Here is a 15,623-nt window from a genome sequence, read left to right on the forward strand (position 1 = left end):
CCTCTCCCTCCCCCTATCAGTGGCCTTTTGACCCAACTAGAGAACTCTATCAGTAGGGGGATTTTCACCCATGTGCATTGCAAAGACGTTATAAATCTTGGAAAAATAAAGCAGCCTATAACATCAAAAAATATTTCCATTAAATTGTCTTAGTGGTTTTAGTAGTATTTCTATTATGCGATAAGTTGTATTATGTTTTCATTACAGACGATAACCTCCCTGGATAAAAATGGTACTGCTTTTAAATACTTTTCTTGTAAGTTTTTCTTTGTTATTAACTATTTCTCTCATTTTTAAAGAACTGGTTTTATTAGCCATTCAATTCATAGCAGCCCTTTTATTTTTAGTCATTGTCTTCTCCTTCCCAATTAACTTCCAAGCCTAATAATGTCTTCCCATGTTTTACACCTCCCATAAGTACCCAGGTACCTCTCCGATCCCCTTCTCTGCTGTGTTTTCTCCATACTCAGTCCTGTCTCCCTAGCAAGTCCTGTTTGCAAACATTTTGTTTCTCCCCAAGGTCTTTTTATCCTTCTGTCTGGACCATTTTCCTATAGATGATGCCATGGCTCACTCCCTCACTTCCTTCCAGGCTTTACCATATCACAATGTAACTGAGAGGTCTTCCCACACCTTCTGTTCTGTTTATCTCTTACTCATTCACATAGCTATCACAATGTACATTGTAAATGTTACTGCCCTCTGGTATGTGACTGTAAACTCTATGACATATAGGGTTGTGTTTGTTCTGATCACTGACTACAGTGTTCCTACCATCTAGCATACAACTTAACACATAGTAGACACTCAATAAATAATGTGCTGCATGTAAATGCACTAACATTATTATTTAAGGTCTGATTAGTCAACTTCTCCAATCAATGCCTTCATTCTAATTTGAGGATCTATGATTTTTAAAAGGAAATGTGCAATAGCCCTGTCTACTATTTTATTTAACGTGCCAATTTATGTATATCCTGCCCCAGGCTCATTTATTCACCTAGTATAGAATACCTAAGCACATCTTTAGGGAAAAAAATCCTGCTCTTGAACATTCTCTTTGATTTAATTGTGTGTTTACTGTGTGGTAATAATCAGAGACTAATAAACATGTTCCTGGGGAATCTTTTCCATTTCTTTTGTACTTTCTTTTATTACAAAATAATGGAGAAGTATAAAATGATAATAAATTTACCTTTGAACATTTATAGTCTGTATCTTTTAGCCTGGGGCTACTTCAAGCAAAGGTTATTTCGCTCTGGGTTTTGGTTTCCACACGAAAATGTTTTACTTGAGATTCTGTCCTTTTCATACAGAGACCTCAATTTTATGACATTCCCTATTAAGGCTCTCGGTCAAATGGGAGAATTGTGGAAATCTGCTCTTTAAGGGCTCCTTCTCAAATTTAAGTCCTCATTTCGGGGTCTTTGCCTGCTCAAACAAGTTCTCAGGGGAGTTCTCAGGGTTCTACATTTTCAGAAAGAAATATGACCATCTAAGAAAAGATCCATAAAATGCATTAATCTTATTCTAATTTTGTATATTCACTTATCACATTTCATCAAACAATTTCATGAGAAAATACCAAGCATACTGTCAGACTGATAAATAAGCCATTGTTTGGCATTTGGGAGGTTGTAAGGTTAGGTTTACTTTACCTTCAAAGGTTCCTCTTTTTTTAACATTAAAAATAGGAACTGAACTATCACGTACATCTAGAAAAGTGGACCTGAGGGTAGACCATGATACATTTCCTCAAAGCAAATGCGCCCATGTATCAAGCACCAGGTCAAAATAGGCAATACTTTCAACACTTCACAAGATGCACTCATGCATTTATTTTTTTTCAACGTTTATTTATTTTTTTGGGACAGAGAGAGACAGAGCATGAACGGGGGAGGGGCAGAGAGAGAGGGAGACACAGAATCCGAAACAGGCTCCAGGCTCCGAGCCATCAGCCCAGAGCCTGACGCGGGGCTCGAACTCACGGACCGAGATCGTGACCTGGCTGAAGTCGGACGCTTAACCGACTGCGCCACCCAGGCGCCCCAATGCACTCATGCATTTAACTGCTTTCATTCCTTCCAAAATGTAACCACTCTCCTGATTCCTAAATCCATGGAACAATTTTGCCTGTTTTTGAAATTCAATTAAAAGAAGTCATAGTAGGGGCGCCTGGGTGACTCAGTCGGTTAAGCATCCAACTTCAGCTCGGGTCATGATCTCACAGTTCATGAGTTCAAGCCCCACATCCGCTCCATGCTGACAACTCGGAGGCTGGAGCCTGCTTTGGATTCTGGGTCTCCCTCTCTCTCTCTGCCCCTCCCCCACTCACATTCAGTGTCTCTCAAAAATAAACATTAAAAAAAATAAACATTAAAAAAAAGGAAATCATCGTAGGTATACTTTTGTGTCTCACTTCTTTGGCTCAAAACTCTTTCAGGAGAGTGATCCATCCTATGTATTGTGTTTGACTATCACTTGTTCATTTTCACTGCTTTATAATATGCTATCATGTGACTATACCACAGTCATTTCCAGTTTTAGCTTTTAGAAATAAAGCTGCTATGAGGGGTGCCTGGATGGCTCATGTAGCTAAGCATCTGACTCTTGATCTAGGCTCAATTCGTGATCTCGCAGCTTTGGACATGGCGCCCTGCACTGAGGTCTGCACTGACAGCACGGAGCCTACTTGGGATTCTCTCATTCTCTCTCTCTCTCCCTCTCCCTCTCTCTCTGCCCTGCCCCTGCTTGCACATGCACTCTCTCCTCTCTCTCTGTCTCTCAAAATAATTTTTTCTTAAAGCTGCTATGAACATTCTCTTTCTACACACACACGCACACACATACACACACACACACACGTGTGCAGAGATAAATGGTAGTTACATGTTATGCCTAAGCACAAAACTGTTGGCCTATAAGAATTATGCACTTTTGCATTTAGTATATAATGCCAAACCATTTTCAATGGTTGTCTGAATTACATTTCTACCAGTTAGGAGTTCAGGTTATTCCAAATCCTCACCCTCAGCATTATTAGCTCTTTTAATTTCAGCCATTTTTATGAGTTTGTATTGGTATCTCATTGCAGTTCTAAATTTCCCCAATTACTGCTGAGGTTGAACATTCTATATTATTCTTCAGCTTCTAAACATCCCCTTTTGTGAAGTTGCTGTTCAAATTTTCTGACCCTTTTTTCTCTTGGATTTTTTTCTCATTCTTTCAAATCTAATACTTAAAAATTAAATAAATAAACAATAGGGGAAATCATAGCAGGAATGGTATACTCATCAATCATGTAAAGGTAACAATTCTTCCCAAATCGATGTATAGATTTAACTCACTGTTGATAACATTCCAAACAGGATTTATATAGAAATTAAAAAGATGATGGTAAAAGGAATGCAGAAATTCAAAGGGTCAATATAATCAAGAAAAAGTGGGGGAACCTAGCTCATCAGATACCAGTATGGATTATAAAACTGCAAAAATCCAAATGGCAGGATGTTTGTGCGTGTATAGACAGAGAAAAATGGAAGTGAATTCAAGTCCAAAAACAGAACAGCATCTGTACCAAGAAATTATTATGACACACCTAATACTCGAGAGCAATGAGTAAGTAACATTGTTTTTAAGAAATGGTGTAGTGACAGTTAGATTCCAAATGGAAAAAAAAAGAAAGAACCTGAATTTTCACCGACTCCTCATGCCAAATTCAATAATCAATTCCAGGTGATATAGAGATCCAAATTCAAGTGACAAAACAACAAAGCCTATACAGAAGACAACAAAGTGTAATATCATAATGGTTTGGGGAAGGCAAATATTTCTTAAACAGGATACAAAATTATAAAGTGACCATTTATAAAAATGAACTACATCAGAATGAAGAATTCTGCTTCATCAAAAGACACCAGTAAGTAAAAATGTAATCTAGAGGCAGAAAATACATTTGCAATGCAGAAAAGAAAGGGTTTGTATCCATAACATAGAAACAACTCGTAAGTTTGATGAAGTTCAAGTTAATTTTTCTCTTTGTGAATCAGGCCTCTGGTTTCACATCTAAGAAATATTTGGTTATCCCAAAGTGACAGAGATTTTCTTTTATGGTTTCTCTGTTTTATTGCCAGAATTTCTTCTGGTCTTATATTTAAAACTGTGAAATTAATAATTATAACATATATAGGAAACCAAAAAATTCATAATCAATAACAAATGTGAAAAAACAAAACTATCATTAAACAAGATCTATGGCTACATTAATCTACTATTTTAGAGGTGATCCGACAGCCAATTGTTTAATATGATATTATCTTGGTGGGAAGAGATCACCTACATGAAAGAGACTTAATAGAGTAATTCTTTGAATTTTCTGCTGTCTTCCTTGCTTTGTATATTTTGTAATGGAATATGGGGAACTGATATCTAAAAAAGATTTTTCTTCATGTAAATTCTACTATCTTTAAAACAATATTCTCAATTTTTGTGGTATTGATCTTTCAAAAGGATCTATCAGACTGATGTTGAGGCAAATGTTTTATAGAGTGTCTTATTATGCCTGCACAAAATTTGAAAATATACAATTAGTCACTTCAGAAAATGATAAAAATCTATAATGATTTTATAAGGCAATTTCGATAGATTAAGTATGACAATAACTGTAAATTCATAAAATCAACCAAATGCTACAGAGCCTTCACTAACATTTCCCATGTGATGCCCTCTCTGTACCAGATGAACTGAATAACTTTTGGGGGAGTATACATCACAACTAATCTATCACTGACGATGGTTATTTTTAGAGTATGTGAGCAATTTATTTGAATCTATTCTTGAAATAGAGATGTAATGTAATTAGGAAGCTACTAAGGACCTGGTAAACATCCTGGTCGATGAGAAAGATTGCAGGAAGTTGCTAAGAAAGGAGGGGCTGCCTCTAATATCGTGGTAGAAGGGAGGAATCTCAAGGTTACTCTCCTCTCATCTACATACTTGTTTAGGTATAACTGTTGACCTTCTAATGCCACACATGCATGTTCATCCAGTTAAACTAAATCAAACCTAGCAAGAGAAAACAAATTTGCAGTTCTGTAAGTTGAAAGAGTGATTTTTCTGTGTAACTTTCATACGTGGGTGTGGTATCTAATAAATGTTGCCTTAACTCAAGCTAACTTGAATACATAGAAAAATAATACTCAGCCTAGTAAAAGCCATTTGCTGCACAGAACACTACTCTAAGAAACTGAGGTTCACCAAAAGAGTGAATACGTCCTTCAGATATAACTGCATCAAGTAAAATCTGAAAACAACACACAGTGCCCTATTGGGTCTGAGTCACACCCTTCCCTGCCCTCTGTGACTCGGTACGTTTACTTGCTGAGTCACATTAGCCACCAGCAGACGCACATGAACCAGAACGCATACTCGTTATAACCACTACTGTGATTTGTAAGAGAACTTGAGAAGCTCTCCCTGCATTTGGGGCCAAAGCCCTCACTCAAACATTAACTATGCTGTCTCATGGTATCCAGACTCTGTCCAGGTCCCACTTACATTATTTTTCTGCAAGACGCGCAGTGCCTTGTTGACATTGTTCAGGGCATGAACTCTTGTGGATCCTTTTTCTTTTGGCTGAAAACAAAACGAAACAATGTTTACTGCCCAGCAGAGAGGGACAATCTACTAGAAATGAAACAATTTATACATTTTACTTCTAAGTTTGAGTATTTTAAATGAACACAGGCTGTGAGGCATTAATATAATACACTTAAGTGCTCTGGGTTGATTGTCCTTGTCATAGGACTTTCTTAGCATGAATCAACCTCTCCTCAAGAAAAAATGACAGCTTTTTTTTTTCTTCAAAAAAAATCTATTTTGGTTACCATCTCTTCATTCTGCAGCCCAGCTGGGGATTACAGCATGACCAGGAAGAGAAACAACATTGCAATAAAGGTTTATTAGTAAGGTAGATAAGTGAGTTGATTTCCACACTTTTAAGGAACGTATAAAAGAGACTTGAGCCTATAAAGATTATATAATGCCAAATAGGATTAAGACAAACTATTTTTGTCAACATTACCTTAACTGTCTTCATCACTGAAGCTCAAAACCTCAATAATCCTTGGTTCTATAACCGTCACTCCCAATCCCCCAAATACCATCTGATTCTATAATTTCAAAACTGACATTTGCACAGTACATTACAGTATGTGGATTAACTCATTTATCCAGTTGTGGAGTTTTAGAAATTCTGCCATTATGATGCCTACCATATTTACTTCTAACATAAAATATACATCTTAAGAACTTTGTAAACACACAGTAAATCTACAGATGGTCCCCAACATGATAGTTCAATTCAGGATTTCATGACTTTATGATGGTGCAAAAGTGAGAGGCATTCAGCAAAAAATGTGCTTCATGTTTTGATTTTGGATCTTTTCCCAGGCTAGTGATAACCCAGTATGATACTCTGGTGACACTGGGCAGGGGCAGTGAACCACAGCTCCCAGTCAGCCATGCAATCAATCATAAGGGTAAACAACCAATGTTCGTACAACCACTCTGTTTTTCGCTTTCCATATAGCATTACATTCCATGAGACAGTCAACACTTTATTATAATATAGGCTTCGTGGTAAATGATTTTCCCCAACTGTATGCTAATGTAAGTGTTCTGAGCATGTTTAAGGTAGGCTAGGCTAAAGTATGAAGTTCAGTAGGTTAGGTATATTCAATGAATTTTCAAATTGTATTTCCAGTTTAGGATGGATTAGTAGGGACATAACCCCATGGTAAGTCAAGGAAGATCGGTATTATTAACCATTGGCACAGTGTTGGATAGCAGTTCTCTGGAATTTACTCATCTTGCAACTCTTCATTTTCCCTATCTCAAGTTAAATGTTCTTGTCACAATAAAAAAATGAACTGAAACTTAAAAGATCATTATGAATAAAAGCCTTATAAAAAGACATTCAATAACAAAGATACCCAATATTATGAGCAAGTAATATCTATCAACGTAAGTTACATTACTGAAAAATGTCACCTGCTAGTTCTATATAGGATAGAGTATGCCAAAATAAAAGTAATATCGAATATTGTTTTATTCAGGAATAGGTCCTCTACTACTAGTTAAATCGGTAATTATTAAATTAGTGCATTTTACTAGATTGAGTAAAACTACACTGAGTTCATTTCTTTTTTCTTAGTAAATTCCCCTAAGGTTAATGTGAACTTTCTTAGAAATAATTCACGTACCAGTTTTTGCCCTGTCAGGCCTTCCAGAAGATCTAGGAGGCGTCTCCCATCCTGTAGGTCACTGAAGAGGTTCTCTATGTGCTGCTTCCCAAACTGAAACATGAAACATACCCAATTAAACCAAGCACTCTTCCAGTGATCCATTTCCATGATTATGCCTTTTAAAATTGAAAGCTGTGGTTAAGAATATGCCATGTAACAGGGTACCAGGGTGGCTCAGTCGCTTGAGCATCTGACTTTGGCTCAAGTCATGATCTCGTGGTTCATGGGCTCGAGCCCCGCATCAGGCTCTGTGCTGACAGCTCAGAGCCTCGGGCCTGCTCCAGATTCTGTGTCTCCTTCTCTCTCTCTCTCTCTCTCTCTCTCTCTGTCCCTCCCCGACTCATGCTCTGACTCTCTCTCTCTCAAAAATAAATAAACATTAAAAAAAAGAATATGTAATGTATCTAATTCTTAATCTGCCAAGGGTGAAAAATGAAAAGAGAACCTCCAAGTAAAACACAAAAAAGCAATATATCATCATTAGGTCAAATCTATTTAAATTGTTTTTTTGTTTTTTTTAATAAGGTGAGTTGGATTATCCGTAGCCTAACTGGTCTAATTAACTCAACTTTTTAAAAGCTGGTTCTATGAAGGAGAGAGAGGTAAACACACAAAGAAACAGACCACATACAATTCGCCCTGGGCAGGTGCTTAAAATTTAACTGTTTGGTATACCTCTATCATAGAGGGCCCACCATCCTGCACCTAGAACGTGCTCTCTCTGAATATACACTTTGGAAACTATCTCAGAATGATCCATTTTCATCTTGCATGGCTCATATGTTAGAAATATCTGATTTTAACTGAGTTGAAATGGGCCTGTGACACCTTTGCATCTATTTTCCTCAGTTCTTTACCTGGGAAAGTATCTGGAATTTTTGTCGCAACTGCTCATGAAAAACAATTCACTAAATGCGTGGATCTTAAAATCTTTGTGATATAGCTGTGGGCTGGCACTAAAATACTCATCTTAGAGACAAGACAAAGAGATTGAACATGTGGCCCTTTGTCACAAAAACTACAAGACAGTAAAGCCAAAATTCTGTCTGGATCCATCTAACTCCTGAGAGGCTTGTTCTTCTTAGTTTATCATACTCTGCTTTCTAGGCCTTATCCTCCTTCCATCTGATTATCTTTCAAATATTTTATTTTTCTGTCATGCTCTCAAATATTTTCTTTTTCTGGTTGAAAGCCTAAAATCCCTTCCTATGAAATCATTCACATCTCTTTCATCAGTCAGTTTCTCTAGAAAGCCCTAATTTATCAGTGGCAGATGTTTACTGAGCACCAATAAACCTGAGCTAGATGCAGGAGCATACACTAGTAAATCAGCCAGACATGACCCCCGCCCTTATAGAACTTTGAGTCCAGCTGGGAAAACAAATATTCCCAAAAGGTAATACTACACAGAATCAGTAAAAGGGACCCAGGAACATACAACTGTGGGAACGCCCATAGTACGGGGACCATGAAATACTTCCTCACAAATGTCAGGTGATGGGTCTAACATTACTTTCCATGTGAGTGGGTTTGTCTCAAGCCTTCCTCGATTGCGTGCAAACCTGACATTTCACACAGGTCAAGAAAAACAGAGAGCAGCCTTAGTTTCCAGGCAAAGGGCATCCCTGAGGTTTCCAAGATTAAAGACATAGGATTCAAGCTTTCCCTACTGCATGGTAGCCATGTCAATGACAAATCCTGTCAATGCCTTGGTGTTTCACCTAATGAGAACACAGATCCCCCACAAAAAGGCTACCAGCCCCACGGGCACCCTTGAAAATCGAGCCACAGAGATGCTTTGACAAAGATAACTGCAAGCTATTATTTGTAAATTCTCCTCTAATAGTTCTGATTAAGAATTTCAGGGGAAAAGAAGACAACATAAAAATACGAATGTGCTAAATTTTTAAAAACACCTTGACTACACATTATGTGCAAGTAAATCTCAAAACAACATGCCATTTTTATGAAACTTTAAGGAAAGCTTTCTACTAATAAGTAAAAGAAAATGAATGCATGCTTTCAAATTGGTTGAAGCTCTACGATGCCTCGAAAATGCTGTTGGCTGTTTTGTTTTCTTTTCTTTTCTTTTGTTTCATCCAGGAGCAAAACTTTACAGATGCATTTCAGAAGTGAGTGGCTTCCAATCTTATCGACAAAAAGAATATTGCACACTGAAATGTGTCAAGTTTTGAAGAAAAAAATATATACTTACCTGACAAAGATACTTGCTCTTGTTAAAAAATATGTATCTGGATAGATATATAGACAGACAGATGACAGATAGATAGATAGACGGATAGATAGATAGATAGATAGATAGAAAGATAGATAGATAGATGATAGATAACAAAGTCTGTCAAACCAGGAAGGATGTGGGTGGCAAGATGTTTATTCAAGAAGGGCAGGAACAGGGAATCAGGTAAGTATTCAGGCACAGAGTAAAGCATGAACCCCAAGGCCGTAAGGATCATCTAACATCCACAACACAAAGACTATAAAGCTTATGCTTTGGGGACAAGGAGTCCAGACAGAGGTCAAAACAAGGCAAATGGGATCTTGCTTTGATCCAAGCTCATATACACAGGCCAAGGTATTTTATAATTCTTTCTTTTAAACTGGAAGCAAACAAATGGAGAGGGAGTGAAGGACTGTAGGCTAATCAGAGGCCTCCGGGCACATCTATTTGGGGCACCTCGAAAGCAATGAGGTGACAGAGAAAAAGCTCTAGCTATCATACATAACTTTCATAACTCATACGATAAATGATATACTAAAGTATCATAATTGAAATCCAATTTCTATTTGTTATATCCACATTCTCTAATAGAGTGCTTCTCAGAATGTTCCATCAAAGCATCCTTCTAGCAGATGAGATGAAATGAATTTACCCCAGGTCTGGCAGTAAAAATTAGGCAGTGACAGCAGGTTCAAAATGTCTATAAACACATATGTTTTATGTTAAGAATTCATGGAGATTTTGCCTTCTTCTCTGAATTAATGTTTGTTTTAAAAGTATTTTCAAGCACTTACGAGTGACATTTCCTCTTCTAGGTCTGATTAAAGTGATGCTCAATGAAATGTACACTATTTAGCCTGTAACTTCACAGATCTTCAGGTGCTCAGTCTTACTATTCCTGTGGTATAAAGACCCCGGGGAAAGCAAAACATCTCATTTCTGTTGGATGGTTTTCATTTCTTTCCTAGATTCAAATCCTCATTCCATAACATTATAGCTATGATATAGTAAAAGTAGCACAGTTTTGAGAGGCAGAAATAGCTGACTTTTAAACTCAAGTCCTCTATTCACTAGCTTTGCTGTCTCAGGCAAGTGATTTAGCCTTTCTGAAGCACAATATACTCTTTTTTTGCAATAATATTTTATTTTAGTTATTATTTTTTAATATGAAATGTATTGTCAAATTGGTTTCCATACAACACCCAGTGCTCCTCCCAACAGGGGCCCTCCTCCACCGTCCCCTCCCTCCCACTCCCCATCAACCCTCAGTTTGTTCTCAGTTTTTAAGAGTCTCTTATGTTTTGGTTCCCTCCCTTTCTAACCTTTTTTTTTCTCCTTCCCCTCCCCCATAGTCTTCTGTTTAAATGGAGATTGAAATAATACCACTTCAGAGCACTCTTCTGAGGCTTAAATGGAACAGTGTGCAGTGGTATACAGACAGGGCAGATAGTAGGCACTCAATAAATACAGGATTTTTTGTTTTGTTTTGTTCAATTATTCCTTGACTTCTCTCTTTCTGGCCAAATTCCAGATGAAATACAATGCTGGTACATTATTGAGTCTACTAGAAAATGTAGAGCTCACATACAGTGTACTCTGATTTTCTTAGTTTGGTACCCTTGTAAGAGTGAAAGTCAAGGATAGAAGATGTCACTCCATATTCTATTACTAATACTGGTAAATGTGGATGGCACTCAGAGGCTTCAAGCCCTTTCTCTCTCTCTCTCTCTCTCTCTCTCTCTCTCTCTCTCTCTCTCTCTCCTTCTCCCTCCCTCCCTCCCTCCCTGTCTCTCTCTTTTTGTTCTTGGGGTTACCTTTCATTAAATCTTTTGTTTACCTCCCTTTTCATCTTCTACATCTACCATGTCTTTTTGTTGCAAGTGACATTTATGTCATGAAAACAGTAATATTTCTTTAAAATTCCCTATCTGTAATGGCTTTCAAGTATATGAAAATTATTTTGTAAAACACACAAAACATTAAACTCTCTTTGGGCCATATGACCCTGCGGCTCTCTGTCTTCAATCCCTTTCGTGACTAGTATTTTATTTAAAAGGTGAACTTTTGATATTACTCAGCAGTTTACTGCATTCACTTACATATTGTCTTCTTCCTTGCTAACCCAAATAAAAAGATGAAAGGACTATAAAATGAGATAATAATGCTTCCTGATCATTGTCAGTATGATATATAGAAATACAGATGCACAGACAAGGTTCAAAAGAAAAAATATCAGATAGGTTGATTAGCAAGTGGGATAAACAAAGTGACAAAAAATCAAAGTGAAAAAAAATTGAAAGGGACAGAAATGGATTTGTGAAAATATTTAAATAACTTCTGATTCTTCACAGTTGTTATCAATCCCTTAACCGAAAAATACACAGGGATCAATATAATATTCCAATGAGAGGTAAAGAGCACAGGAGTTATTTAGCATGGCCTTCTGCTTACAGAAAGTTCAGCCTCTGGACATCTCTGTTGGTCAGAAAGTCAAGATACTTCTCTGTGATTACAAATCGTTAGATACTGGAAATACCAAAAACACTGGGAACACCAAAAAGAAGGGTAAAAATAATTCAAAATGTATTGGTGGATGATGCTGATTGCCTCCCATAAAATTATTATAACCCATTATAGTCTAAATAGGTTGTTTTCATAGATGATTGTTTTTTTAAGTATGAATTATAAAAAGTATTTTATAAGAGAATTTTATCGAGGTGTAATATACATATAGGAAAATGCACATACCTTAAGAGTTAGCTCAATTGGCTTTTATGAACTGAACACATTCATATTATCACCACCTATATAGAGAAATAAAATACAACCAGCATCCTCGGAGCTTCCTCACACCCCTTTCTGTGTACTAGCCCCTTCAATAATGACCACTATATTGACTTTTAGTACCACAGATTAATCTTGCATTGAAAGGAGTCTCTTAAAAACAGAAAAACAATGTTGGTTTAGTGTTTAATTTTAGGAGACTAATGACTGAAAGATACCAGGTTGAGGCAGAGGGAATTTGGAAATTAAAAAAAAGAAAAAAGGTGCACTGATGAAATTTGTTTTACAAAACAAAAGGAAGGTATGATAATGTCAAAAGAAAGTGTTTGCTTCATACCTAGAAGGTCTTGGTTCAAATCCCCAGTCCTGCCGTATCTCCAGTTGCGTGATATTGAGCAAATAACTTAAGCTTTCTGTGCCTTACCTTTTGATCTACACAATGAAGAAATACTGTTACCTAACTTGTGGTAATCCTGTGAAGATTTAAATGCACTTAGAACAGTGCTTTGTTTATAAGATATACTCAATAAGTGTCAGCTATCATGAATTTGTTCCAAAATTCTTAAGCCAAATAATCCATATTTTCCATAATTCTCCTTATAAATTTTGCCTCAAAGTAACAGAAGGAATCAACTTCAAAGTATTAGTATGGGGATTAAATGGTTCATAATTACAAGGTGTCCAACATGTGGTCTGGCACAGAAAATGATAAATAATCTCTAATAACATTCTCTGCTTCCTCCTTCCTGTTAAATGCCATCACCTGGAGGTGAAGAATAGAACTTTGCTTTATGGGTCACAGGGTCCTAGCAGGATTTTGGTAACTTGAAGAGAGTTTAATAAGGGATGATTTACAAAAATGAAGGCAGGGAATAAAGAAACCACCATAACTGGTAGTAGAGAATGGCTATTATCACTCCTAGACTCAGGATTGAAAAGAAAGAGTGGTTACTGGTCCCTCAACAAAGAGAGAGCTAACAGAGTCACCTGACAGGAGCTTGGACAGCAGGCAAATGAATGCAGCCACCCTGAAGTTAATAAATGCCCTGGTCTTTCTTTCCTCTCTCTGGGACCTCCTGTAAATGCTCCCATTAGTCAAATCCAACTGGAATCCAGAGGACAAGAAAGTCTGCTGATATGGTCCACAGAGGTCAGCCTCACAGGGAAGAAAAAGGCAAAGAGTGGACCTAGAGGAAGAAACCACAGACATACAACACCCCAGACAGGAAAACAAACTTTCTTTGACCCAAGGGATCAATGTCAGGGACACCCATGTCAGAAAATAAATAAAAACCCAAGTGTTCCTCCCCAAGTCTCCTATATTTCTATCATTGGTAAGGTCATATGAAAGAGTCAAATGTATCACTGAGACATTTCCTATTCTACAAAAGGGGTATCAAAGTCCTAGAATGTTCTGTGGGAAATGACAGTTAAAAATTAACATATATTATTCATTATCCCTTAACATCAAATACTTTTAAAGACTTCTGTATACCAGGTAAAGCACTAAAATCTGAGATACAGAGATAATCAAGCACTAAAATCTGGGATACAAAGATAATCAAGAAAAATCCAAGTTATTCCTTGGAGCTAAGAAGTGTTTAAGAGCTAAGTTTGATAATAGATTTACAATCTCTCCAGATATAAAATGCTATTTGGCAGGAAGTCTTTATAAAACATAATCACTAGGATCCAATATGTATACTATACTATTAAGTACACGAGAAAAGATTCAACCAGATTTCACATTAGAACTTTCTACAGGAGCCCCAACAATAGTTAATGAAAATCAAGTCATTATCTGTAAATGGTCTATTAGAAACCCAAAAGTAAAGTGTGCTTAACCGAAAGTTAGCATAGTTTGTTGTATGATCAGGTCTGTCTTTATCATGGTGTGTAATGAAACTGAATTCTTAAACTAGGCCTGAGTTTTCTCATCTGTAAATTAAATAGGTCAGTGCTAATTCAATGACCAGGCTTTTCGAAAGAAAAAGTAGTATCATTACGGTAAGTAATTTTCTATCTTACATTTCTAGACATAACTTTAATGTAAAAATAGTTATTTTTAAATATATGGTAACATTACAAACCATGATTGTAGTTCATGATCTTATTTTGCCTTTAATTTTTTAAAATTTCTTATTGAAGTTTAATTGCCATACAATGTTACATTTGTTTCAGGTGTATAACATATTGGTTCAACAATTCTATACATTACTATAGTACCCACCACAATAAGTGTAGTCACCATTTGTTACCATACAACATTATTAAAAGAGTATTAACTATATTCCCTATGCCATATTTTTCATCTAACTTATTTATTTTATAACTTTTGTACCTCTGAATCCCCTTCATCTATTTTGTCCATTCCCTCCATCCACCTCCCCTCTGGCAACTACTAGTCTATTCTCTGTATTTAGGAGTCTGTTTGTTTGTTTGTGTTTGTTTTTTGGATTCCACATGTAAGTGAAATCATATAGTATTTGTCTTTCTCTGTCTGACTTACTTCTTAGCATCATACCCTCTAGGTTTATCAATGTTGTCACAAATGGCAAGATTTCATTCTTACACCACCCTTAAATGTGCCCTATAAACTTAAAATTCTGAAAGTTAAATTTGATTTCTCTATTAATCACATAAACATAGGATTTACGGTTGAGACAGCTAATAATGGAAAGGAGGGTTGGTTATATTCTATCCCAACAGTAGCTTTTGTGACAGAAAAAGCACAATATAAGGTTTCCCAGAGGAAGCATTTCATTTCAAAGCATCTAAATAACACTCTGATTCTTCAAAAAAAAAAAAAAGAATGCTATAACACAATGGACATGCTCACTAGAGAAAGGCCAACTATTGGCACTTAGCTCCAGGCAAAATACAGAGGGACGCAGGACAATTCAACCTCGATAAGATCCAGTGGGAGGAGACCTTCTGACGATGCCTTTAATTAATAAGTTTAAAACTTACTTATAAAATTAACATTTTTATAATTTCTCAATTGTACTGCATTGCAATTGTGTGGACAATTACATGACAAGTTACAGCCTCTTCCTAATCATTTCCTGCCCCTACCCACTAGGAAGTGAGCTTTGGACTATTCATTCTCTCTTCTTCCATGGCTATGAGGAGGGTCTGCCAATAGTCAGTGCCAAGTCAAGAAAACAGGAGACCCACAGAAAGGACAAAAGTCACAGAGGGCAGAATATTTAAGTAAGAGCTTCTGTCACCACTATAACTCCATTTCCTTCTAATAGTTTGATTCATATGAAACTTACAATTCTGAAGTCAAATAT

The 15,623-nt window shown here is 36.6% G+C and overlaps 1 protein-coding gene across 1 annotated transcript in view; it reads right to left on the minus strand.

The window, feature by feature from the left end:
- DMD (dystrophin) overlaps window positions 1-15,623 on the minus strand; it is a 2,039,083-nt gene that overhangs the window by 1,677,521 nt on the left and 345,939 nt on the right. The window contains exons 3-4 of the mRNA XM_040468816.1: window positions 7,263-7,355; window positions 5,557-5,634 (exon numbers count right to left, since the gene is read on the minus strand). Coding sequence (XP_040324750.1) covers window positions 5,557-5,634; window positions 7,263-7,355 — 171 coding nt within the window. The remainder of the gene's footprint in view (window positions 1-5,556; window positions 5,635-7,262; window positions 7,356-15,623) is intronic.

Source organism: Herpailurus yagouaroundi, unplaced genomic scaffold, assembly GCF_014898765.1.
Source record: "Herpailurus yagouaroundi ecotype Mexico unplaced genomic scaffold, PumYag 67793, whole genome shotgun sequence".
Taxonomy (NCBI): domain Eukaryota; kingdom Metazoa; phylum Chordata; class Mammalia; order Carnivora; family Felidae; genus Herpailurus; species Herpailurus yagouaroundi.